The sequence below is a fragment of the Tamandua tetradactyla genome, chromosome 16, assembly GCF_023851605.1.
Source record: "Tamandua tetradactyla isolate mTamTet1 chromosome 16, mTamTet1.pri, whole genome shotgun sequence".
NCBI classification, from domain to species: Eukaryota; Metazoa; Chordata; class Mammalia; order Pilosa; family Myrmecophagidae; genus Tamandua; species Tamandua tetradactyla.
Genome location: NC_135342.1, coordinates 9,246,402 through 9,273,545, shown reverse-complemented (window position 1 = coordinate 9,273,545; position 27,144 = coordinate 9,246,402). Strand labels below are relative to the sequence as shown.

Genomic DNA, 27,144 nt, shown 5'->3' with positions numbered 1-27,144 from the left:
TGCACATACTAAATGTAGAGTACCTTTTACAAAATATCAGACAACTCATTAAGGAAAGAAGCCTCTTGAAACAGATGTATATTTGAGAGCTTCCTATCACAAATCTAAACTCATACATCAGATAATATACTTGTGGGCCTTTTTGGGTCAGGTATCCTTACACCTAATTTGTTTTCAATGATTCCATAATTTTTAAATTGGCTGTTCTCATCACTGGTTACATTTTTAATTTATACACAATGCAGAGGTGTTCTATCCCCACCTTGTTTCATAAGATTAGCTCTTGTATTTCTTAGTCCCTAGATTTATTTGTCCTGATATATTTCAAAAGGAACGTGAATATACTCAGTTTATAAATGTAGTTCAACATATATGGACATATTTATCTGCATTTATAAGCAGCATTAAGTAGTTTGCAAAAATACTTAAAGGTGTTTTTTCTAAAACTTATTTTAAAATAATTTTAGACACTTCAAGAAATTAAAAAATATACGAAGTTTTCAGCACTTTCAGTGACATTTTACATAATCACAATACATAATCAAAACTACTAAAATGGCATTCAGTACTATTACTTAAACTGCAGACCTTATTCAGAGCTGACTAATTTTTATACACACTAATTGTGATTTTTTTGTTTTGTTTTTGTATGGGCAGGCACCAGGAATCGAACCTGGGTCTCTGGCATGGCAGGCGAGAATTCTGCCTGCTGAGCCACTGTGGCCCAGCCAATTGTGTTTTTATTCATTTAGGGTTACGGGAAATTTTATCACGTGTTTAGATTTTTATAACAGCCATCACAATCAAGATGTAGAGCTCTTATGTCAAAACAAAGAAACATACTTGTGCTACCCCTTAATAATCACATCTTACCTCCACCTAGGACCTTTAATTTTGTAATTACAAGAATCTGTTAAAATGGAATATATAGTATGGAACTTTTGACACTGGCTTTTTTCCTTAGCATCTTATGCTTAAGATTCATCCAAGCTGTTGGATGTATAATTTTATTTTTTATTACTGAGTGGTAATCTATTATATAGATGTACTAGTAGGAAATTTGGTTTTGTTTTGATAGCATACTTATTATAGAGATGCTATGAATGTTAATGTACCAGATTTTCTGTGAACAGAAGTTTTGTTTCTCTAAGCTGAGTACCCAGGAATATAACAATTGCTAGTTCATATGTTAAGTTTGTGTTTACCTTTATAAGGAACTGTAAGGTTGTCTTTCAGATTGACTGTACCATTTTAAATTCCCACTAGAATTTATGAGCTCTCCAGTGGTTCCACATCCTTTCCAGTATTTGGGTATTGTCAGTATATTTTATTTTAGTCATACTATTATATGTGTAGTTGTATATTATTATGGTCTTAACTTCCATTTCTCTTAATGGTATCTGGTGTTGAGCCATTATTTGTCACCTGCATATCCTCTTTGTTGAAGTGTCAAGTTTTTTGACCATTTTTCACTTAGATTATTTCCTTAGTGTGGACTTTAGAGAATTATATATTCTGATTTATAAGTCCTTTGTCAGATATATAATTTCCAAGTATTTTTCCCAGTCTGTAGCTTTTCATTTCTTTCTGTTAAGAGGTCTTGATGAAAAAGTTTAAAATTTTCATGATTTACAGCATTATTGTTTTCAATAGATCTTTTTTTTATTTATTTTTTATTTATTTTTTTTTGTGGGAACTCTTTACAAAAATATCAAATTTATTTCAATATCTAGTTTCATTCTTTAATTAGAGTTAATGGCAATTATTTTGTAACTTAAAAAAACTCATAAAAGTGGGAAAAACATTAATAAGCTATTAAAGACTGACCATGAAAAAAATTCTTGGGCCACACATTTACCAGTCATATTTAACAGTAATTCCTATTATATTACTTACTGAGGAATACTCTTTAGCTCTTTACGTCTAAATGTAACATTCTCATTTTGACATAATTTATCTATTTTCAGCCTAACTGCTATATCCAACAAAACCTTTCGAAGCTTTTCTTTCCACTTATGAAATATGACATAACTATTCATCTTAAGAGTTCCTTAAAAGATACTTAGAAATTTTAATTTTCATATTAAAGTGATAAAAAAGTACAGGACATCACTACCACAAGTTAAACAAAAAATGGAGTAAAAAAAAACAAAAGTGGTATCTATATAACAAGCAATTACTGATAAGAATTTTAACTATTTTACATACTTAGCGCAAGCAAATAAAAAGGTTCCAAGGTACTACAATGCTTGGCATTTGTGCTGCAAGCTTTAAATTATAATTTCATTCTCCACAAATCATCTGTAAGAAAATGGCTATGCCTGTAAATATAAAAATTGTTATATCCAGCAAGTGGTATTTTACTGGTCAAGATGAGAATGCTTTATAAAATTAGGTTTAAAAATGCAGAATGTCTGATAATTATACTACCAATATAAAGATTAAAAATCAGATAAACTATACAGAAGAAAAATAAATGATTAACATTTTGCTATGAGAAAATTAGAGATGGTTATATTCCAAGAAATAAGCAATAATGACAAAATATGTGCTTAAATATTTTGACTATTTTAAGCCCAAACATATTATTCATCTGAGGAGACAATTATGACTTTTCACTTTTTTGTCCAGAATAGGACCCCAATTTAAGCTATTATTTGAATAGAGTTCATAATCTAAAGTCATTTTTTCTCCATAAAAATGATATTTTTATTCATTTTATAGATAGGCTACAAAATGTCAAATGACTAAGTCAGTTATAAAGATTTTGTAGCATAATAAATGCTAATTTACCCAATAACTGTCACAGATACCAACATACTTCTATACAAGCCTAAAAGTCAGTACTGAAGTTATAACATGATTCTTCCATATGGTCAGACTATATAATACTCTCTAATACTGTCATAAAATCCAAAGAAGAAACCTTAGTGAGTCCTTCCAAAGCTGCAGAAATTTCCAAATGATTTTCCTCTGGTTTCAGAGCCTGTTTATTTTCCTCAATCCCTTTTTAGTCGTTTGGCTTTTGAAATATTTTCTTGACGTTTCTGCTTCTTCTTCTGCTCCTTTTCCCTGGCCTCAATCATCTTGGCCAATTTCCAGGACAGTACAGCACTTGCTAGGAACAACGGAGTAAGGGCCAAAATCACTGTCGTAAGGAAGCCATATGGGTCCTTTGCAGCCCATTCCACAACATACTCAGCCCAAGCCTTGATATCAAACATCTTTGTAGTGGTCTTAGGAAAACTTATGCTTGAGTTGTAATCTCTAACTTCGTCCCTGGATTATTAGAGAGCCAATCACAATTTCAGATGACCTTTGGTTGTCTTCTTCTTTAATTCAATCATACACTTCTGAGAGAAGGTTTAAATTGGATATGCAAAAAGATCTCTCAAAAGATGTTACAATAGATCCATTCCTCAATCCTGAATTTTCCTTCTTTCCCCTAGCCGGGCCGCCTTCACCAGGCCCCTCGGCCTGCACACGCGCGGCCCCCGGCACACGCGCGGCCCCCGGCACGCCGCAGCAGGCGGGGCGGGAGGCGCGCGCCGTTTTCAATAGATCTTGATTTTTTGGGATGTGCATAAGAATTATTCTCCAACCCTAAGTCACAGAAGTGTTTTCTTATGTAAATATTATAGTTTGCTTTTCACACAATGAACTATGATCCATTTTGAGTTCACCTTTCTATATGATGTAAGGTTTAGTTTGAAGTTCATTTCCTTTTCCTTTGGATGTGTAATTGTTCTAACACCTTATGTTGAAAAAACTTTTTCTACATTAAATTGCTTTTGCATCTGTGTAAAAATCATTTGCCCATATTTATGAGTCTATTTCTGGACTCTGTTCCATTTATCTGTGTGTTTCTCCCTCCATTTATATTCCACTGTCTGGATTTTTAGAGCTATAGACTGTCTTAAAATCAGATAGTCTATAATTCCTCTTATTTTCTGAAAATTGTTTTAGCTATTTTCCTTTCTCTTTCCATACAATTCATATAAGTTTATCTGTAGATATAAAAACTACTTCTGTTAGGATTTGATATAAATTGTATAAATTTGTAGATTAATTTAAGAATTGAAGATCTTAACTATGTTGAGTATTCCATTCCTTGAACTTATTATCTCTCCCCCAGGTCCTCGTCAATTTCTTTCAATAGCATTTATACTTCATAGAATAGAGATCCTGTATGTTTGTTAGGTTTATCTTTAAGTAATTCCTTTTTTTGGTAGCTATTGTAAATGTTATTCTGTTCTTGTGTTTTTATTTTACAATTTCCAATTTTCATTGACAGTCTGTAGAAATACAATTAATTTTTATGCAGTGACCCTGTATCCTGAGAGATTAATAAACTCACTTATTAGCTCCAGGAAGGTTATGGTAGAGTCTGTTGGCTTCCGTACAGAGATAATCACATCATCTATAAATACATAGTTTCATATCTTCCTTCCCATTATGGATACATTTGCTTCTTTTTCTTCCCTTATTACACTGCCTAGGACTCCCAGTACTGTTAAACAGGAGCAATGAAAATGGATATCCTTGCGTTCCTATCTTTTAGAGAGGAAGGAGTCAGCCTTTCACCAATAAATATAATGTTACTTACACTTATTTTGTAGATACTTTTGATTGAGGAAGTTCTCTTCTAATCCTAATTTGTGGATTCTTTTTTTTTTTTTTTGTATGCTGTATGGTGGGGTCACATTTCATTCTTTTTCTATGTAAGTATCCCGTTATTGCAGCACCATTTGTTGAAATTTCATTTGTTTTTGTTTGTTTCTTTGTTTGGGAAATGCATGGGTGTGCATTCATTTTTTAATTACAAACTGCTGTTTGAATTTTGGTCAGACATTTTTTTTGCATCAATTGATATGAATATCTGATTTCTCTTCTTTAGACTGTTCCTATTTCACTGGTTCTACTTTTTAATAAAATATTTGGTAAAATTCACCAATGAACCTATCTGTGCCCGAAGATTTCTTTTAGAATGTTCTTAATTATGAATTCAATTCTTCAAATAGTTAAAGGACTATTCAGATTATTTCATTTCAAGTATGTTTTTTCTTCCTTTTAGTTTTTGGTTTTGAGGAATCCGTCCATTTCATCTTTCAACTTTGTCGACATACAGTTGTTCATAGTTTTTTAGTCATCCTTATGATATCTATAGGGAGTGGAGCCCCTCTTTTGTAGTATTAGTAATTTGAGTCATCTCTTTGATTCCCTCTGTTTTGTAGACATTTATCAATAATACTGATTTTTTCAAAGGATTACCTTTTGCTTTGATTGATTTTCTCTATTTTCAATTTAATTTTCCCTTTATTTTCTTTCAACTATTTCCTACTTTTGGTTGCTATGGCATATTTTGCACTACTTTTCTACTTTCTTGAGGTTGTCATTTTGGTTATTTTGAGACCTTCTTTTCTAATAAGAGCATTTAATGCTATAAATTTCCCACTAAGTACTACTTTATTTGAATATATTTAAATTTCCCTTGAGACTTCCTCTGATCATGGATTATGTAAAAGTAAGATATTTTTTACATAATCATTTTTACAAATGTATGGAAATCTTTCTATTATCTTTTTAATTGATTGCTACATTTATTCCTTCATGGTCACAGAATTTACTTTTTACGATTTCAATTCTTAAAAATGTGTGGTTTGTTTTATGACCCTGTATATGGTCTATATTGTTGAATGTCCCATATAGGCTTAAATAAAAATGTCCAAACATCTGTTACTGCTTGGAGTGTTCTACAAAAACCATTTGATTTTACCAATTGAAGGATCTATACTATATCCTAGCTCATTTTCTGTTAATTACTGACAGTTGTTGGCGTCGATAAGGACAATTGATGATGTGTTTATTTGTCCTCTGAATGATGTCCATTTTTACTTCATGTATTTTGAAGCTTTGTTTTATGTTGGTGTGCAAATTTAAAATCGTCTTCTTACTTAACCCTTTTATCTTTGTGTTCTAGTTTGCTAGCTGCCGGAATATAATATGACACAAACAGAATGGCTTTTTAAAAGGGAATTTAATAAGTTGCTAGTTTATAGTTCTAAGGCCCAGAAAATGTCCCAATTAAAACAAGTCTATAGTAATGTCCAATCAGAGGCATCCAGGGAAAGATACCGTGGTTTAAGAAAGTTGATGAAATTCAGGGTTTCTCAAGTGAGATGGCATATGGCGAACACAGTCAGGGTTTCTCTCTCGGCTACAAGGGCATATGGCGAACAGGGCATCATCTGCTAGTTTTCCCTCCTGGCTTCCTGTTTCATGAAGCTCCCCAGAAGGCGTTTTCCTTCTTCATCTCCAAAGGTTGCTCACTGGTGGACTCTCTGCTTCTCGTGACTATGTCATTTTTCTCTGCTCTTGGAATCTCCCACATTCTCCAAAATGTTTCCTCTTTTATAGGATTCCAGTAAACTAATTAAGACCCACCCGAATGGACACATCTCCACCTAATCCAGCTTAACCACCACTCTTGATTGAGTCACATCTCCAGGGAGATGATCTAATTACAGTTTCAAACGTACAGTACTGAACAGGGATTAGAAGAAACAGCTGCCTTTACAAAATGGGACTAAGATTAAAACATGACTTTTCTAGGGTACATACATCCTTTCAGACTGGGACACTTTGTTCCTGGTAATTTTCTTTACCCCACTGTCTGTTTCATCTGATATTTAAAAGCTATTCTATCTTTCTTTTGATTAATGTTGGCATGATGTATCTTTCTGCTTTTCCTTGCCTATATCATTGTTTTTGGAGTGAGTTTCCTATAAGTAGGATAAAGTCGTCATTTTAAAAATACATTCTTTCACTCTCTATTAACTCATGTGTTTACAACATTTACACTAAATATAATTATTGATATGTTAGTGTTTAATTCAAACATGTTCTTGATTTTTACATTTCCTTCTTACATTTTTCATTCCTGACATCCACTTAATGAATTCCTGTTTGTTACTTGGTTATTTTTTTTTTTCATATTTGATTTTTACTTATCTCTAGTGTTCTTGAGTATATCTCTTTGTAAATTATTTTTAGTGGTTTTTCTATGGATCTCTCTTTCCCTACCTCTACACGTGTACATACATACACATATATTATACTACATTCTATTAATATCAGTGTTTTACACTTCAGGAGAAATGTTGAAAACTTACTGTGGTAGTTTGGAGGTCATATGTATCCCAGAAAGCATCTTGTTCTTTTAATCCATTCCTGTGAGTGTAGACCTATTGTAGGTAGGACCTTTAAGTTATTTCTTTGAGGTGTGACCAACTTCATTCAATGTGGGTCTTAATCTTCTTCCTGGAGTCCTTTATAAGCGGATAAAGGACACACAGAAAACCAGAGAAGCTTGTGGAAAAAGCCCAAAAGAAGCTGAGAAACAAAGGACATACCACAGAAGCTGAGAGAGGAAGCCACTGAAGTCAGAAGCTGTAAGTAACAAAACCCAGGAGAGAACCACAGACATCACAATGTGCCTTGCCATCTGACCGAGGAACCCAAGCTCACTGGTAACAGGTCTTCAGAGAAGGTAGAGTCCTGTTGATGTCTTAATTTGGACATCTTCATGGCCTTAGAATTGTAAACTTATAAACTAGTAAATCCAGTCTTTTAATAATGCAGGCCTCTGCAATTTCTGTATATTGCATTTTACCAGCTTTAATGATCCAAAAACACCATCATTTAGGTTCTTTAAGCTCTCCCCTTAAAGATAAACTTGTCTTAAATATTATTCCTACATACACTAGGTACCATATCAGATAAAGTTGTAATTTTTGCTTTTAACTATCAAACATAATTTTTAAAACTCAAAGAAAACATATATATATATATATGTGTATATATATATATATACACATACCCTGTCTGTGGCTCTTTTTTTTTTTTTTTATGGGCAGGCACCGCAGGCACGAACTCTGCCACTGAACCACTGTTGTCCACCCATGCTCTTTCTTAATTCTTGATATTATGTATTTCCTTTTCAGATATTATTTGAGTCAAGACTTTATTATATTGAGAGTGAGCCAATCAATAAAACATTTGGAAGCAAAGAATAGATCAGGAGTGTTTCTTTGGGCTTCCCTCCCTAGGATTTGCTAAGAAGGCAGCATTTAGGGACACAGGTTGAGCTGCCCCTGCTGCTCTGAGCCCTGTGGGCCAGATCCTTGTCACCTCTCAGACCCTGACATCCCAAGTGAATGGGACCAAAACTGAAACCCTGCTGGGATTAGACTACTCTCCCTATCAAGAAGTTAGGCAAACAATTCTTACTGTATAGAATTTAGACAAAATAAAAGCAAAATAAAATTTAAACTCACCTGTAATTGTATTTGTGTCTAGCATTGTCAACAACATAAAGTTTCCAAGTTTTCCAATGCATGTAAGTAAATCTCTTTTTTTGAAAGAAAAATGAGACTGCGGTCTATTTTTTATTTACTATACTGTGAATACCTATGCACATAATAAGTATTCTTCTAAAAATCAGTCCAAAATTGACATCTTTTTACAATACATATGTAAGAGATTATAGTGCAGACATAACTGAGAATTGCAAAAATTAAAAATATGAAAAGTTCTAATTGTACTCTACAGATAAGCAAAGAATTCAAAGTAATACAAACTAAATGTTTTAACTGATCACAGTTCTCTCAGACAAATGTTTTTTTCCCATGAGCTCACTATATACTGTTCTCCAGATTTTTTTAGTACTCTAAAGAATATGCTCATCTTTCCACAATACTGAAAACTTGTACTATATTGTTTAATTGTTATATAATGTTGTCCTATTTAAATAATGTTCCATATTTACAAAGCTTCCCTCTATTGTACTTTCAGGTTTTTCCTCTCCGTCCCCGCCCCCTTAATTAAAAAAAAAACTTTTTACCAAATAAATTCTCAGAATTGAGATGCTGAGTTAAACTAGATCCAGGTTGACTTCCAAAAAGGGAATACCTCCTTAAATTCTCCATAGCCACACTTCCCATGCCTGCCTACATATAACTCCTTAAGTGTGCATTTTATTTTTCTATTTGGGAACTATATATACAAAGTATGATGATTGCGTTATCTCACAATATAATATTCTGCAATGCCCTGATACTTTTTTTTTTTTTTTTTTGCTTTGAAGGAAACATGTAATTATGCTTTATCTTCAGCTCCTCATCCTCTTCCAGAAGAGGTAGTCAAGTATCCATTCACAAGTAGGCATTCAGCTTTAGGGTTCCCCGCGCCCAATATTGTCTCCGCCCCTTAAACGGGTGTTTGCCTTCTAATTCATATTAACCCCATTTCCAAACCTGAGGGAGACTTCAGAAGTACAGTGTTTGTCAACTTTGACCGCCGTCTCCCAACAAAGTTTGGATTCTACGAACCTTTGTCCTCTAAAACCGCCTCCAGGATGCCTTTTCTCCGCCCCATGGATGGGGACCTTAGTTAAGATGGCCGCGCCCAAGGGGTTCCCGCCTACTGGACTAAGACATCGTGTGCACATAGGGCGCCTCCATCTTTCGTTCTACTCCAACTGTCCGTATAGAACGCTATACTTGGCTAGGCTACGGCCTCTGGAAACTTACACGGTTAGCACAGCTATGTTGACCATCCCTTGCAACGAGACGCGAAAGGCACCTAAAAGTAATTTTCAGTTTTTCCCCAAAGCTTTGAGCCGTAGCCATCGTTGTGGGCACTCACACCACAAGCTGCTTGGCGAGCGGGGCTAACTGGGACTTCCGGGAGCGCTTCTTGGCCCTCTCCGGACGCCGTGGTACCGGGGATTGCCTCGCGAGAGCGTCTCACTTGCAAGTAGTTTCAGGCCTGGGTTTAGCCTTTTGACGCTACCAGTGGAGTCTGGAGAGGTTCAGAGTCTGGTGAGTCGAGTACGGGGCTGGATCGGGATGAACGGTCTGTGGGGTCAGTGAAGGGGGAGCGTGTGTTGACAGGAGTCTCGGGTTTCATTTTGGTTTAGTCAATGAGGAATCTGGGCGTTAGTGATGGTGACCTTTGGCGAATAATGATTAACGATTAATGAAAAAAAATCAGCGACCGGAAGGTCCGACTGTCGGTTTGGGGGTCCATCTGGCATGTGGATCACTATTTGCAGGACTTTGTAGTTGAGAACTGAGGTTCACGGTTTGTGAGTGGTGGCGATGTTCCCTCCACATTCACAATTTAATAATTCGGTGTTAGAGAAGACTGAGATGAGGGGACGTCGGTGCTAGTGTGTAGGGCTTAATATGGTATTTGACACGGGCCTCAGTCAGGTGGGAGGTTTGTCAGCTTGAGGGGAGACCCAGAACCTCTGGAGATACGGTGGGTTGAAATTCAAACCTTAGCTGCTGGGGACATTTGCTATTTAAGTTGCATTCACCCAGCTCACTTCTTCAAGTTTGTCCTCAGGGTTCTTGGTAAAAAGTTTTGTATATCTCCCATCGCCACAGTTATTATTGTCCCCACAAAATACAGTGTGGTGCAGAACGATCTAGTTATACGTTTCCTGTTAAAGATGTAGAGTTTGTTGTTGTCTCCAAGTATATATTTTTTTTACTAATTCCTTTTTGAGTCATTCTAACACAGGTAAAAGTATCTCCGTTATTCTATATTATGATCCCCAATAAAAACCTTTTATTTTATGCTACTTTTATCGCATTGGAACAATCTGTGTAAGCATAGGAACAATTATATAACTTAATTTGTCATCCTGAATATATTTTCATATGATACAATACTTAAACACTTTTAAATTGCTGCAATAGTATCGACCCAGGCCAGGGAACAAGCGGCAGATATCAAGTTAAATGCATTCATTAATGTGAGTAGTGACATAAAGGATTCAAAACTTCAATTATTTCAGAAACTCATGATTCTCTGATTACAGAAATTTTCCCATTTCACTACAAAATTTGTTGTAGCGTTTTTCTTATATGTTGGAGACATTTCTGTTTAGGTTTGTGCCCTGATAGTTGATACATTTTTGCAATTACTATTGGTTTCTTCCATTAGGTCTAGATTTAAACTGGGGAAAATAATTTTTTTTTAAGTTTTAATAAGGTTTAATTTATGTACCATATAATTTACCAAGTGTGTGCACATTTCAGTAATTTTAACTGTTTATACATTTGTGGAAACATCCCCAGAATCCCATTTCAGAAGATTTCCAAGTTTTTGGGGGCCCCTATGCATTAAGTCTTCACTCCTAAAACCAGCCTCACTCTAAGACTAATCTTTTTCCTGTCTCTACTAATTTACATTTTATGGATCTTTCATATGAATGCAGTCATAACATACAGTCTTCTATGGTGGACTTTTTAAATTTCATGTTCAATAATGTTCTTGAGGTCCATCTCTTTTTAGATTGTGTCACTGATTTAGTCCCCTTTTTTCAAATGATTGATTGAGGTATAGACATAAACTGCACATATTTAAATGTTGTTGGGATATCACTTTATCCTATAGGGTTTATTAATTTACCTACAAATGTAGGGTTTAACTACATTTGAGTAGTGTGTAGTTTTTCACTGTTACAAATAAGGCAGCTATGCACACATGTTCAAGCCTTTGTATATTATATATTTAGATATTCTATATATTAAACCCTTATCAGATATGTGCTTTCCAAATATTTTCTCTCATAGTCTCTAAGTTGTGTTTGCTTTCATGATAAAGTCCTTTGGTAAACAAAAGTTTTAAATTTTGATGAAGTCCTATTTATCTGGTTTGTTTCTTGTGTGGCATGTGCTTTGCGTGTAAAGTGTTAGCAACTATTGACTTATCGTAGATCCTAAAGATGTCTCCCTATGTTTTTTCTAGGAGTTTTTTAGTTTAGTTATTATATTTAGATCTTTGATTCCTTTTGAGTTAATTTATAAATGTGGTGTAAAGGAGTGGTCAACCATCATCTTTCATTTCATAACCAGTTTTCCCAGTGCCATTTGCTGAAGAGACTATTCTTTTCCCATTGAGAGAATTTGGCACCCTTGTCAAAAATCAGTTGGCTATAGATGTGAGGGTTTATTTCTCAACTCCCAAATTCATTTCCATTGGTCTATAAACCTGTCCTTCTGTCAGGGCCATGCTGTTTGATTACTGTTCCTTTGTTATAACTTTTTAAATTTGGAAGTGTGAGCCCTCCAACTTTGTTCTTCTTTTTTAAAATGGTTTAGGCTATTCAGGGTCCTCTACCCCTTCATATGAATTTGATAATTAGCTTTACCATTCATACAAATAAGGCTATTGGAAATTTGATTGGGATTGCATTAAATCTGTAAATGACTTAGGGTAGAATTGACATCTTAACAGCATTAAATATTACAAACCATGAACACAGAAGGTCTTTCCATTTATTAGGTCTTATATAATTTCTTTCAGCAGTGTTTTGTAGTTTTCCAAGTACAAGTCCTTTACATGTTTGGTTAAATGTATTCCTAGAAATTCTTTTAATTGCTATTTTTTAATGGAATTTTTTTCTTGGTTTCCTCTTCAGATTCCTCATTATTAGAGTTCAGAAAGAACTATGATTTTTGTGCGTTGATCATATACCCTGCTATTTTGCTAAATTTATTTATTAACTGTCATAGCTTTCTTGCGGAGTCTTCAGAATTATCTGTGTATAGGATCATGACATCTGCATACTGGGAAAGTTTTAATTCTTTCTTATCGATATGGGTGCCTTTTTTTTTTTCCTGCCTAATTGCTCTGGCTTGGACTTTCTTTACGGTGTTTAATAACAGTGGTGACAGTGGACATCCTTGTCTTGTTCCTGATCTTACAGTGAAAGCTTTCAGTCTTTCATTATTGAGTATGCTGTCAGCTGTGGGTTCTTCATATATGTCCTTTGATATATTTTGAGATAGTTTCCTTTTATTCTTAGTTTTCTGAGTGCTTTTATCAAGGAGGGATGCTATATCCCTTAACTTAAAAATGAAAAAAGAAATAACTTGTTCTAATTTACACGCAGAATGCGATATACCAGTGTGGTAGTTAGATTCAGTTGTTAACTTGGCCAGGTGAACGTACCTAGTTTTGTTGCTGCGGACATGAGCCAATGGTACATGAACCTCATCTGTTGCTAATTACATCAGCAGTCGGCTAGGAGGGGTGTCTGCTGCAATGAGTGACGTTTGACTTAATTGGCTGGTGCTTAAATGAGAGAGCACAATGCAGCACAGCCTTAGCAGCTTGGCATTCCTCATCTCAGCATTCGCAGCTCAGCCCAGGCCTTTGGAGATGCAGAAAGAAGTCACCCCGGGGAAAGTTGTTGGAACCCAGGGGCCTAGAGAGAAGACCAGCAGAGACCATCTTGTGCCTTCCACGTAAGAAAGAACCTCAGTGGAAAGTTAGCTGCCTTTCCTTTGAAGAACTAACAAAATAAATCCCCTTTTATTAAAAGCCAATCCGTCTCTGGTGTGTTGCATTCCAGCAGCTAGCAAACTAGAACAACCAGAAATGGAATGGCTTTTAAAAAGGGAGAATTTACTAAGTTGTAAGTTTACAGTTCTAAGGCTGTGAAAATGTCCAAATTAAGGCAAGTCTATGAAAATGTCCAAATAAGGCACCAACAAGAGGTTGCCTTCACTCAAGAACGGCTGATGGGGAGTGTGAGGGTAGTTCAGTGGTAGGATTCTCACCTGCCATGTGGGAGACCCGGGTTCTATTCCTGGCCCATGCTTCCCAAACCAACAGGCAAATAAACAAATGAAAAACCAAACCAAGTAAAAATTCAACAAATGGTGCTGCATTAAGGGGATATTCACATGGAAAAAGAATGAAGTGTGACCTCCGCCATATAGCATACAAAGAAAAAAAAAAAAAGGCAGATGAAGTTCAGTGTTTCTCTTTGAACTAGAAAAGCATATCAAACATGGCGACATCTGCTAGCCTTCTCTCCAGGCTCCTTGTTTCATGAAGCTACCCCCAGGGCATTTTCCTTCTTCATCTGCAAAGGTTTCTGGCTGCATGGACTCTTGTGGCTTTTGTGGCTCTTGTGGCTCTCGTGGCTCTGAAGCATTTTCCAAAATGTTTTCTCTTTTAAAGGATTCCAGTAAACTAATCAAGACCCACCTGGAATAAGTGGAGTCACATTTCCCTCTAATCAAAGGTTAATACCCACAATTGGGTGTGCTACATCTCTGTGAAGATAATCTAATCAAATCTCCAGACTACAGTACTGAATAGGGATCCACAAGATAGATTAAAACATGGCTTTTCTAGGAAACATAATCCTTTCAAACCAGCACACAACCCAATTAAAAAAATGGCAAAAGACTTGAAAAAAATCTCTAAAGAAGGTACACAAATGACCAGAAAGCACATGAAAAGATGCTCAACTTCATTAGCTATCAGGGAAATGCAAAACAAAACCAAATGATATAACACTTCACGCAAATTAGAATGGTGGCTATAAAAACAAACAAACAAAAAACAAAGTAACAGATGTTGGAGAGGATACAAAGAAATAGGGACATTCATTCATTGCTGGTGGCAATGTAAAATGGTGCAGCTGCTGTGGAAGACAGTTTGACCTTTCCTCAGAAAGCTAAATCTAGAACTACCATCTGATTGGGCAATCCCACTACTAGATATATATGGATATATACCCAAAAGAATTGAAAGCAAGTACTCAAACTGGTATTCACACACCATGTTCACAGTGGCATTATTCACAATTGCCAAAAGATGGAAGCAACCCAAGTATCCATCAACTGGTGAATGGATAAATAAAATATGGTATACACATACCACAGAATATTATTCAGCTGTAAAAAGCAATGAAGTCCTGATGCATGTGGCAGCATGATGAACCTTAAAGACATCATGTTGACTGAAATTAGCCAGAAACAAAAGAACAAATATTTTATGATCTCACTGACTTGAAATAGTTAGTATAGCAAACTCACAGAGTCAGAATCTAGAATATAGGTTACAAGGGAACCGAGTGGGTTAGGGATTGGGAAGATAAGGCTTAAAATGTACAGAGATGCTATTTGGAATGATGGAAATGTTTTGATAATGGATGGTAGTGATGGTAGCACAACATTATGAATGCAATTAACAGCACTGAAATAGATATCTGAATATGATTAAAAGGGGGAAATACTAGATTGTATATATGGTAACAGAATTTTAAAAAATAACCCGAAACTATACTCCACAAACAGTGAACCCTAAGTTAACCTATGGTCTTTAGTTAATATAATTTAGTTACAATTATAAAAATGTGCTATCATAAATTATAAAAAATATTCCCCACCAGTGCAAAGTGTTGGTGGTGGGATGGAATATGGGAATCCTGTTTTTTTATGCATGATTCTTTTGTAAACCCACAACTTCTCAAAGAAAAAAAGAGTGCTTAATTTTGTCAAATGCCTTTTCTGAGTCAATTGAGATGATCTACTAAAAAAAAATGATTTTTTGGTTGTGTTGTTCCATTTGTGTGTTGTATTACTTTAGCTGACTTTAACTCAAACTATCCTTTCATGCCTGGGATAAATCCCACTTGATCAAGGTGAACGATTCTTTCAATGTGCAGTTGGATTTGGCTTGCTAGTATTTTGTTTCAGATTTTTGCATGTGTGTCATAAGAGATACTGGTCTGTAATTTTCTTTTGATGTCTTTGTATGGCTTTAGTGTTAAGCTGATGCTGGCCTTACAGAATGAGTTAGGGAATATTCTCTCCTCTTGAAAATCTGAGCAGAATTGTTAATTCTTCTTGGAATGTTTAGTTAAATTCACCAGTGAAAACATCTTGTCCTGGGATTTTATTTCTTGGAGTTCACTCTCTTGGTCTGTTGGGATCTATTTCTTCTTTAGTCAGTATAGGTAGTTTGTGTATTTCTAGAAATTTTTTCATCTAGGATACCAAATTTGTTGGACTACAGTTGGTCATATTGTCCTCTTATAATACTTTTTATTTCTGTGGGTCAGTATTAATGTTCCCCCTTTCATTTCTGATTTTGGTTATTTGAGTCCTCTCTTTTATTCTTTGTGACTCTAGCTAAAGGTTTGTTGATTTTATTTTTTAAATATTTTTATTGTAAACAACAGACAGACATACAAACATCCTTGACATGGTTGCAATCAGTATCTCACAATATCATCATAAGTTGTGTATTCACCACCATGATCATTTTTTTTGAACATTTGCGTCTCTCCAGCAGAAGAGAAAAGAAAAAACTCATACATGCCTGTTGCTTCCTATTGAAATGGAGCTCGAAGGATATTAAGGAATGATGAGAAAAAAAGAAAGGAAGAAAGAAAGAAAGACACAGACGGGCTCAGGGGGTCTGAAGCTTGAGTTTACTTCAGACAGACTTCAGACAACTTTATTCTCAACCAGATCCTTGTTATATACCACAGGATGTCAACAGATATGCAGGCATTTCCTGAGGGAGCAAGATTCTTATCTCACAGTGTTCTTAACATAACTGTTTGGGGTAAACATTCTCTTCCTCCCAGACTGCTCTACATAACAATCTCCACAGTTTACCGCCACCATCCTGAGGCCAGCAGCTTGCAACAAATTCTGTAGGTCTTGCTTTAAACTCTTGGCTTCTACATTTCCCCCTTTTTATTTTATAAGCCAAAAAAACAAGAATCACCTTTTTAGGGTGGCTATAAGCAGAGGTGACCGCGCCTGTCTTAGGTTGCCCTTAGGCTCTGAAGGGTCTTACCTGTCATTGGCTGCCAGTCAAGCTCTCTGACTTTGATTCACAAGAATCACATTGTTATAAGCAGAGGTGACTGCGCCTGTCTTAGGTTGCCCTTAGGCTCTGAAGGGTCTTACCCGTCATTGGCTGCCAGTCAAGCTCTCTGACTTTGATTCAGGAGGGAGCCAACGAGTTTTTGCAAGAATCACCTTTTTCTTTGTTGTTAAACACAGCTGAGGAGGAAGCGAAGTATAAACAGCCCCAAACCTAAGATTTTTTAGCTCTTGGGTAAGTGATTGTGTAACATTACTTCCATAGGCTGTATGTAGATTATTCTAATTTACATTCTAATACCCCCTTTTTGTAATTCTAAGATATCAGGACTTAAACTATCTGAAAGCCTTAAAAAGATGCCTATTCCCTTTTCCCATTCTATTTCAGACAAGCCATATGTTAAAAGAGGGTAATACAAAAACTGCTCTCATTCCTTTTACACTTTAAACTTTGTAAAAAATTTAAATTATGCATTTGATCTCCAATATGAACCAATGTCGTTTCTATATCATTTAGTCTATTATTAGTTTTCTCATCAATGAGATTATCTATGCCACAGTTCACTGGTGTTTTTCTAACAATGCTGCATCTGTATAGTTTGTTGCAATGCTGTTTCAGTGACTGCAGCCACTGTGATGCTTCCAATGATTCCAATGACAGATGCAATAATGAATCCAATTAGTCTATTAGTCCTTTTTAGATATTCTTTTGCCCAGTGGATCAGTATATGTGTTTCTGGAGAGGATTGCAAAGATCTTGACATCTGCACCGGCAGCCAAATACCTCTTCTCCTTGCTGCTATAATCGTCTCATTTTCCTGCAACATAAATGCTTGGGGACAAGTGAATAGAGAATAATTTTCACAATTAGAAGTTTGATTTCTTATATGCATATGAACTTTAACAAGTATATATGGATCTCTAATACATATTTGTATATAGTGTTTATGGCTGCTAAAGAGAAGTTATAGTTACTAGAATTCACTATGAAAATTGGTCCCAGTCCTAGGAAAATTCCCCATAAATTTCTCTGAATAATGTATTTATCATCCCAAATCATGGCACAAATCATCCTCTATGTAATAACTCTGGTTTAGCTTGCCTATCCATATAGTCTCAGTTATCTTCAACCCCACAGGGGAATCTTACAATTCCATAGGAATCATTAATTATGATAACTGCTTGATCCATATGACATGACTGCCATCCATTCCAACTTTCTTTCCCACCTAACAGGCAAGTATCCTTTGTATCCATAGAGTTAAGCATATAGGTTTTTCTAAAAATGGAATTAAATTTGACGCCAGTTTTCTTCTTACTGGACCTGGGAATCCTAAACTTGTATTTAGGTTATTTTGGTAAAGTTGGATTGGCCCATGTTAGGGCTCACAGATAATCCCAGTAAGGATAAATATGTCCCTGTCCTTCAGCAATCAAAATTGTATGTCCTATAGTATACATTACCCATTTAGTTATTTTTGTCTGGGTTGACATGTCTGGGTTTTATTCTCTTCGAGGGAATCCAAACTGAAGTTCCATCATCTGCAATGACAAGAGCAAATCCCCTACCCCACACCTTTACCATTCCTGGTTTCCATAAATCATCTTTAACATCTTTCCAATAGATTGGCTGCAGCTGCAGTTCTGTTTGGAATATATCATTTTTCTTTTCCAAATTGCTAAACTGTTGTTCTGCTGGAGTCTGTGATGAATTATCATAAATGTTTAAAAAATTTAAACAATGCCTTTGCTAATTGATCTTTAGGAGTACTTATTTTCATAACATCATCCTCCTGATCATCGTCTCCCCCTTTTTGTTTTAAAAGCATAGACTTTAGCATCCGGTTTGCTCGTTCAATAATTCCTTGCCCTGAGAGATTGTGTGGAATTCCTGTGATATGGGTAATATTAAAAGTAGTACAAAATTTATGAAATTGTTTTCCTGTATAAACAGGACCATTTTCCATTTTAATAGATTGAGGGCATCCCACAACAGCAAAAGCATTAAGTAAATGTGATTGAACATGGCAAAAACGATCTTCAGATTGTGCGGTAGGTAGCCCAGATGAAATGAGAGCAAGTGTCTATGATAACATGTACATATTGTATTTTACTAAAATGTGAAATATGAGTAACATCCATTTGCTATAATTCATTTGCTTTTTGACCTCTAGGATTAATCCCTGATGCAAATGGGAGTGCATTTAAGGGCCCACAGGTTTGACAAGTCCTAACAATGTCCTGAGCTTGCTGTTTAAAAAAGATGGAAATTTTTTTTCACAGCCCTTTGCTATTGATATGAGTCAATTTGTGAAATGTTGTGGGATTTTGCATTACCCCTATAAGAGTATCTGCTTGATTTTGTAATGATAAAGGACCTGGAAGATTGGTTTGAGCTCTTTATATGCATGATAAAAAGGGGAGTAATTCAGCTTTTGACTAATGTTTGTGAATGTAAAAACATTCAGGACAATTCATTTCTTTTACACAAAGAAGCCGTCTCAATGTGAGTAACTGTTTGGTAAACATATTCAAAATCAGAAACAATATCAAGAGATTGTGGAAAACTTTGCAATACTTGAATTACAGCTGCTAATTCAGTACGCTGGGCTGAGGTATAAGGCGTTCTCTAACTTGTTTTCCACTGGGGTGACATATGCAACCTTCCCATTAATATTATCATTGGTAAAGACAGTAATAGCTAGCGGGGAAGCTGGAACTATTTTAGGCAAAATCCATTGCGTTCATTTTTAAAAATTGTAAAAGTTTTGAGATAGTAAATGATTATTCATTTGTCCTTTAAAGTCACTTAATGCTATTTGCCAAGAGGTATTGAAAATATGTAGACTTTGAACCTCTTCCTTTGTGAGATCACTATCAATATATAGTTTTTAACAAGAATTTTTAGTTTTAAAGTTCTTAAAATATATTTCTCTTTTCAAACATGAATAGGAGCTAAACTCATGGCCAGTTTCCAAATTGCTGTTTATTGAGGATTTAAGTTAACAAAAGGAGATGGGGTTGCCGTTCCCATTCTGAGTCATAGGACTTTACCTGTAGTATTGGTATAAATCTCATAGAATAATCATTCAGACTAAACAAAGGTAACCTAACAGAATACCTTGAGTCAGAACTATGATCCCGAACTGCATACCCCCTTGGGGACCAACCTGCCACAGGAACCATCAATGAGCACTGACCCACGTTTGGTATGGCACCTTTCTCACTGAATACTTTCTGACTCAGGTGTACATGAATCCCTATATAAAGGCAGCCCATCAAGAACAAGCCCAGAAACCAATCTTTCTTTATCCTGCTCTGCCAAAGGCACAGCAAATAAGCAATTTTTAAAATCTATCATAATAAATCAGTTCTTAGAAATTACAACTGGTGTGGGCAAGCCAGGCTGCAATGATTCCATAGGCTGAACCACAGTATCAACTTTTATCAAATCAGTCAACATTCTCCATTTTCCTGACCTCCCTCCTGCAATAAATATTGGAGAATTCCAAGAACCACGAGACTCCTCTAAACGTCCTGCTCCAAACTGTTCCCAAATCAACCGAGTCAGAGCCTCAAACCTCTCTACAGATAAGGGCCACTGCTCAACTCAAAAAGGCCCGCCTGTAGTATTTGTAGTGGATGTCCCTGGAGCATCTCCTCACTTTGTGCTTTAAGAGTTCCCTTATTAGATCCCTGTTTGGGCGCCAATTGCCGAGTCCGGCTCAAGCAACTGTCGAAACAGGGTAAGAAGTGGTAGTGGGAAATTGAGAAGAAACACAACTTAGAGTTTAAGACAAAGCATGAGCCAGGTAGTTCATTGCCTGACTGAACACAATAACCAAATAGAAACAGGAATATTTTCCCCATTTTGTTATGTTCACTGCAAAGCCTTCATAACCAATTTCCATTACTTAAGATTTAAAACATTATGGCCTTAAGGCTGAAACCAAGAACAATGTTTTTGAATGAGCTCAAATAAGCTTACTAATTCAGATGTTTTAACGGGCACCCCAGTAGCTTTAACACACACACATACTCCTCCAGCCGCCTATTATGATTACCCATTACCCTGATGATCCAAGGAAAATGCTTCCTTTACCAATATGACTCGAGTCCTCTTCTATCGGCTGGACACACGTGCCTCTAATGAGACTTTTCCTTGGTTCCTTAATATTGATTTGGAGTCTTCTTCTTCATGCCCCACGCTGGGCGCCAAATGTTGCTTCCTATCGAAACGGAGCTCGAAGGATATTAAGGAATGATGAGAAAAAAAGAAAGGAAGAAAGAAAGAAAGACACAGGCTCAGGGGGTCTGAAGCTTGAGTTTACTTCAGACAGATTTCAGACAACTTTATTCTCAACCAGATCCTTGTCATATACCACAGGATGTCAATAGATATGCAGGCTTTCCTGAGGGAGCAAGATTCTTATCTCACAGTGTTCTTCATACTTAACATAACTGTTTGGGGTAAACATTCTCTTCCTCCCAGACTGATCTACATAACAATCTCCACAGTTTACCGCCGCCATCCTGAGGCCAGCAGCTTGCAACAAATTCTGTAGGTCTTGCTTTAAACTCTTGGCTTCTACATATGCCATACCCCTTACCCGTCCCTCTCATTGACCCTTAGTATTTCAATCTACTCAATTTATTTCAATCTTTGTTGCCCCCATTATTTATTTATTTTTAATCCATATTTTTTTATTTATCTGTCCATACCCTGAATAAAAGGAGCATCAGACACGTGATTTTTCTGTCACACACAGTCACATTGTAAAAGCTATATCATTATACAATCATCTTCAAGAAACATGGCTAATGGAACACAGCTCTACAAGTTCAGACTCTTCCCGCTAGCCACTCTAATACACCTTAAACTAAAAAGGGGATATCTATATAATGCATAAGAATAACTTCCAGGATAACCTCCCAACTCCGTTTGAAATCTCTCAGCCACTGATGCTTTATTTTGTCTCATCTCTTTCTTCCCCCTTTTGGTTGAGAAGGGTTTCTCAATCCCTTGATGCTGAGTCCCAGCTCATTCTAGGATTTCTGTCCCATGTTGTCAGGGAGGTTTACACCCCTTAGCGTTATGTCCCACATAGAGAGAGATTGGGCAGTAAGTTTACTTGCCGTGTTGGGTGAGAGAGAGGCTGCATCTGAGCAACAAAAGAGGTTCTCTGGGGGTGACTCTTAGGCCTAATTTTAAGTAGGCTCAGCCTATCCTTTGCAGGGATAAGGTTCATAAGGGTGAACCCCAAGATTGAGGACTCCGCCTATTGATTTGGTTGCCCCCACTGGTTGCAAGAATATCAGGAATTCTCCAAGTGGGAAAGTTGAATTTTTCCCCCTTTCTCCCTATTCCCCCAAGGGGACTTTGCAAGTACTTCTTTCTTCACTGTTCAAATCACTCTAGGATTTATCGGGGCATCACACTAACTGGGACAGACTGAAATCTCATTCCTATTCAAGGTTCCATGTAATTATGGTGTTCCTTAGCAAAGGATAGGCTAAGCCTACTTAAAATTAGGCCTAAGAGTCACCCCCAGAGAACCTCTTTTGTTGCTCAGATGCAGCCTCTCTCTCAGCCAACACGACAAATAAACTTACTGCCCAATCTTTCTCCATGTGGGACATAACGCTAAGGGGTGTAAACCTCCCTAGCAACATGGGACAGAAATCCTAGAATGAGCTGGGACTCAACATCAAGGGATTGAGAAAACCTTCTCAACCAAAAAGGGAAGAAAGAGATGAGACAAAATAAAGCATCAGTGGCTGAAAGATTTCAATTAGGAAATGCACTAGTCAAAATATAAATTTTGCATCAAATAAACATTTCTTGATTTAGTCCCACACAGAAGTTGAAGTTTTAAATATGAATTACTATCTATTTTCAATACCCTGTGATACTGACATTCCTTTGTTCTTTTTCATGCAAAAATATTTCTTAATTTGTACATTTAGTTATTATCATTGTACACTGTAGGTATCCCTAAATTATACCATCTGTCTTTATTGTTTGTCTTTCCTTCTGGTTTCATATGTTCTTCCCTACAATATTGAATTAGAATTAAAAGAAACAGCTGCCCCCACAAGATTGGATCACGGTTAAAACATGGCTTTTCTGGGGTATATAATAGTTTCAAACTGGCACAATACTCATCAAATTCTTGGTGTGGTTTTTGAGAAGACTTGTGTTAAATGTATATCAGTTGGAGAGAGTTGTAATCGTAGCTATATTGAGTCTTCCAGTCCATGAGCATGGAATGTCTCCCCACTTGTTTACATTTATAAAAATTTCTTTCAAAAACATAATTTTTAGCATATAAATATTGCATTCTTTTGATTAATTTATTCTTAAATAATCTTATATTTTTGATGCTATTTTCCATGGAACTGTTTCCTTAATTTCATTTTTGGATTGTTCATTACTAGTACAGCAATATAAAATTGATTTTTGCACATTGAATTACATTCTGTAACCTTGCTAAATCATTTATTTTTTCTAATAAGGTCGTTTTGTCATGTATTTCTTAGGGTTTTATATATATTGCATCATGTTATGTGCTAATAAGGACAGTTTTACTCTGCATTTCCAATTTGGATCCTTTTATGGATGAATGGATTGATTGTCTTACTAAACTGGCTAGAACTTCTAGTATAATATTGAATAAAATGGGTGAAAGCAGCCATCTTTGCCTTTTTACCAATTCTAGGAGAAAAACCTTCAGAATCTTACCGTTAAGCATGAGGTGAGTTTTGGTTTTCACAGATGTCCTGTATCTAGTTAAGTTCCCTTCTATTCTTAGTTTTCTGGGAGTTTTTATATGAATAAGTATTAGATTTTTGTCAAATGCATTTTCTGTATCTATTAAGAACATGGTTTTTGTCCATTCTGTTAATCTGAAGTATTACATTAATTGATTTTCAGATGATAAACCCACCCTCTTGGTGATTGTGTATAATCCTTTTTATATTATACTTGGTTGCTTTACTGATATTTTGATAATTTTTCACATATTATTCACAAAGGATATTGATCTGTTATTTTGTTTTTTTGTGATGCCCTTCACTGGCTTTGGTTTTGAGGGTAATACTGGCACAGGTTGAAGCAATCTGAACTTGTCTTTTTTTTATGGGAAGATTTTTCATTACTAACTCAGTTTCTTTACTTGCTATGCATCTATTTCAATTTTCTTCTTAGGCATTTGTCCATTTCATCTAAGTAGTTTCATTTTTGGCATCGAGTTATTCATAATATTCCCTTATAAACTTTTTCATTTCTTTGAGATCAGTAATGATCCCTTTAATTCCTGATTTAGGCCATTTGTTCCCCCTCCTTTTTCTCCCTTTCCTCTTCCTCCTCTTCCTTCTGTAAGTCTAATTAAGGTGTATCAGTTCTATTGATCTTTTCAAATAATCATCTTTGTTTCATCAATTTTTTGTATTTCTGTTTTCTATTTCATTAATTTCCACTCTCATTTTTATTGTTTTCTTCATTCTGCTTGCTTTGGGTTTAATTTGCTCTTCTTTTTCTAGTGTCTCAAGTTGCAAGTTCAAAGTATTGATTTGAAAATTTTTTTCATGATATAGGCCTTTAAAGCTATAGGTTTCCTTTAATTTCTTAGTGACTTGCAGTTGATTTTTATTTTTGTGTATTTTTCCCTGCAGTCCCAAATAATGCCCAGCTTTCCATGTGATTTTTTTTGGGGGGGGGTGGTAGTACATTTTCTGGGAATCAAATCCAGATCTCCTGCATAGAATATTAGCATTCTACCACTGAACTACCCATGTACCCTGATGTGATTTATTTTTTAATCCATGGTTATTCCACGGTGTTTGATTTTCAAATATTTGTGCATTTCTTAAATTTCATTCTAATGTTGATTTCTAGTTAAATTTTGTTGTAGTTTCAATTTACTGAGATTTGTTTTACATCTTAGCATATGGCTTCTCCTGGAAAATGCTCCATGTGTTTGAGAAAAGAATTTTTGTTTTACTGCCATTGAGCATAGGGTCATATAAACATCAACTAAGTCAAGTTGGTTGATTGTATTGTTCAACTCTTGTTTTCTTGTATTTTCTTTTTGTTTTGCTTATTGAGAGTGGATTATTGGAGTCTCTGTTTTCTTTCCTCAATTCAGTTTTGCCTCCTATTTTTCCGAATTCTGTTGTTAGTTATGTATAGGTTTATAATTTTCATATCTTGTATATATTTATGCTTTTTATCATTATGAAATATTCTGCTTGGTCTCTAGTATTTTTTTTTTGTCTGAAAGTCTATTGTGTTTGATATAGTGACTCCATCTTTTCTGATTACTGTTTGCATGGCCTATCTGTTTATGATCTTGAGATGTCAACTCATATATGTCTTTGAATCTAATGTGTATGTTTAATATACAGAATGTAAATGAAGCTTTTCTTTTTTCCATCCCTCTATTGATTTTTTTTTCGCATGGGCAGGCACTGGAAATTGAACCCAGGTCTCCGACATGGCAGGCAAGAGCTCTGCCATTACATCACCATTGCCCACCCCTTCTATTGATTTTTAAACTATATTTTGGAGTTATTTTCTTACTAGAACATATTACCAGTTGTTGTAGGGATTATAATAGGTATCATCATTTATCATAAACTACTCCAGATTAATAATAAATTAGTTCTGTAAAATATAGTTTTTCCAATTCCATTTGTGCTAACATCCTTCGTCTAACACTGTCATACAAAATACATGTCTATATAAACCCAACTGTACCATGTTATAATTAGTGCATTATAGCAGCTTATTTTTTAAACATGTTAAGATATGAGAAATATTCATAGTCTTCTATATTTAGCCATGTATTTCCAATTCCCATTGTTCTTTATTTGTAACTGGATTTAATTTATCATGTGGTATCATTTCCTGCCAGCATAAAGGAGGACTTCCTTTGGTATATTTTGTAAATTGGGTCTGCTAGCAATGAACTCCAGTCTTTGTTTATCTAAGAATACCTTTATTTAACAAGGAGTTGGGGCCAATTATAAAGGCAGAGGGTATGGTCCTGTACAAGACTGGCCTCACTTCAGACACCAACTCCAACTCTGGGGGTCCCCAGATCCCCTCTCATTTTTGGGTACCTGGTTACAAATTCAGAGGTCTCCATGGGCTACCTCAGGGTCAATAATTCACTAGAACAACTCACAGAAATCAGGAAAGTGCTATACTTAAAATTACAGTTTTATTACAACAGAAGGATATGAATCAGAAGTAACCAAACGCAGGGATGCATAGAACAAAGTCTGGCAGGGTCTCATACCTGAAGCTTCCATCATCCTCAGCGAGGCATTACCCTCCTGGCACATCAAAGTATGACAGACTCAAAGAATTTTGCCAACTAAGTAAGCTCAACTGAGTTTGTGGTGTCCAGAGTTTATACGGGGGCTCAATGATAAACTGCCCATTTTGCTGACATTAGTCTGTAGCCCCTATTAGAAGTTCAGGCTTATACCTTTAGTCTCCTAAAGCCCTCCATCATAAATCACACTGTTAAGCTGTTCAGTTGCCAGAGCTCCCAAGTAGAGACATTGCTACCATGCAGGACATTCCAGGGTGTTAGAGAAACCATCTTCTAGTGGCTGAGGGCAAAGACCAAACCTTTCTTTGAGTAAATTCTTCACTATACAAACTTTATTTCACCTTCACTTTTAAAGTTTAGGTTTGCAGAATATTAAACTCTTGGTTCACAGGGTTTTTCTTCCTTCAGCTCTTTGAATATTTCAGTCTGTTTTCTATTGGCTTCCATTGCTTCACAATGCAACTTACCCAGCTGACCCTTCTACATGATACGTCATTTTTCTCATACTTAAAAAAATTTCTGGTAGCCTTTGACTTTGAATAGATTGCTTTTGGCATTTGTATGCATGAGTTTCCTTGCATTCATTCTCTCTGGAGACTGTTTTACATGAAACTTGGGATTGTTTTCACCATTGTTTCTACAGATATATATTTTTTACTGCCTCTTTCCCTCTCTCCTCTGCTGGGATTCCCATTTCAGGGATGTTAGACTTTTTATATCGAATGGTTTCTGTGCTTTTTTTTTTTTTTTTTTTCAATTTTCCTCTCTGTTCTTCAGATTGAAAAGTTTCTTTAGATTTGCCTTCAAATTTACTTTTCTGCCATCTCAGGTCTCTTTTCAATATTGTGTGAGTGGTCCTAAAGACCACCCTCAGGTTCAGTGATGTGCTGGAATTCACAGAACTCAGAATAGCTATTGTCATGATTAGGGACATGTGTCAACTTGGCCAAGTTGTGGTACCTGTTTATCTGATTGGGCAAGTGCTGGCCTGTCTATTGCAATGACATTTCATAGGATTAGATCATGATCATGTCAGCTGCATCCACAGCTGATTCCATTTGTAATCAGCCAAAGGGGAGTGTCTTCTACAATGA

The 27,144-nt window shown here is 35.8% G+C and overlaps 2 protein-coding genes across 2 annotated transcripts in view; one reads left to right on the top strand and one right to left on the bottom strand.

The window, feature by feature from the left end:
• Nucleotides 1-2,529: 2,529 nt before the first annotated feature.
• LOC143658704 (small integral membrane protein 15-like) lies at nucleotides 2,530-3,475 on the bottom strand. The gene has a single exon (XM_077130891.1). The coding sequence runs from the start codon at nucleotides 3,222-3,224 to the stop codon at nucleotides 3,000-3,002; it is 225 nt and encodes a 74-aa protein (XP_076987006.1). The 5' UTR covers nucleotides 3,225-3,475; the 3' UTR covers nucleotides 2,530-2,999.
• Nucleotides 3,476-9,200: 5,725 nt separating this feature from the next.
• The window catches only part of LOC143658692 (uncharacterized), a 42,920-nt gene continuing 24,976 nt past the window's right edge, over nucleotides 9,201-27,144 (top strand). The window contains 1 exon segment of the mRNA XM_077130881.1: nucleotides 9,201-9,881. The gene's annotated coding sequence lies outside the window, so the exon portion shown is untranslated.

What these genes read in the sequence shown, in the direction of transcription:
- LOC143658704 (XM_077130891.1), bottom strand. Translation starts at nt 3,224, where the DNA reads ATGTTTGATATCAAGGCTTGGGCTGAGTATGTTGTGGAATGGGCTGCA.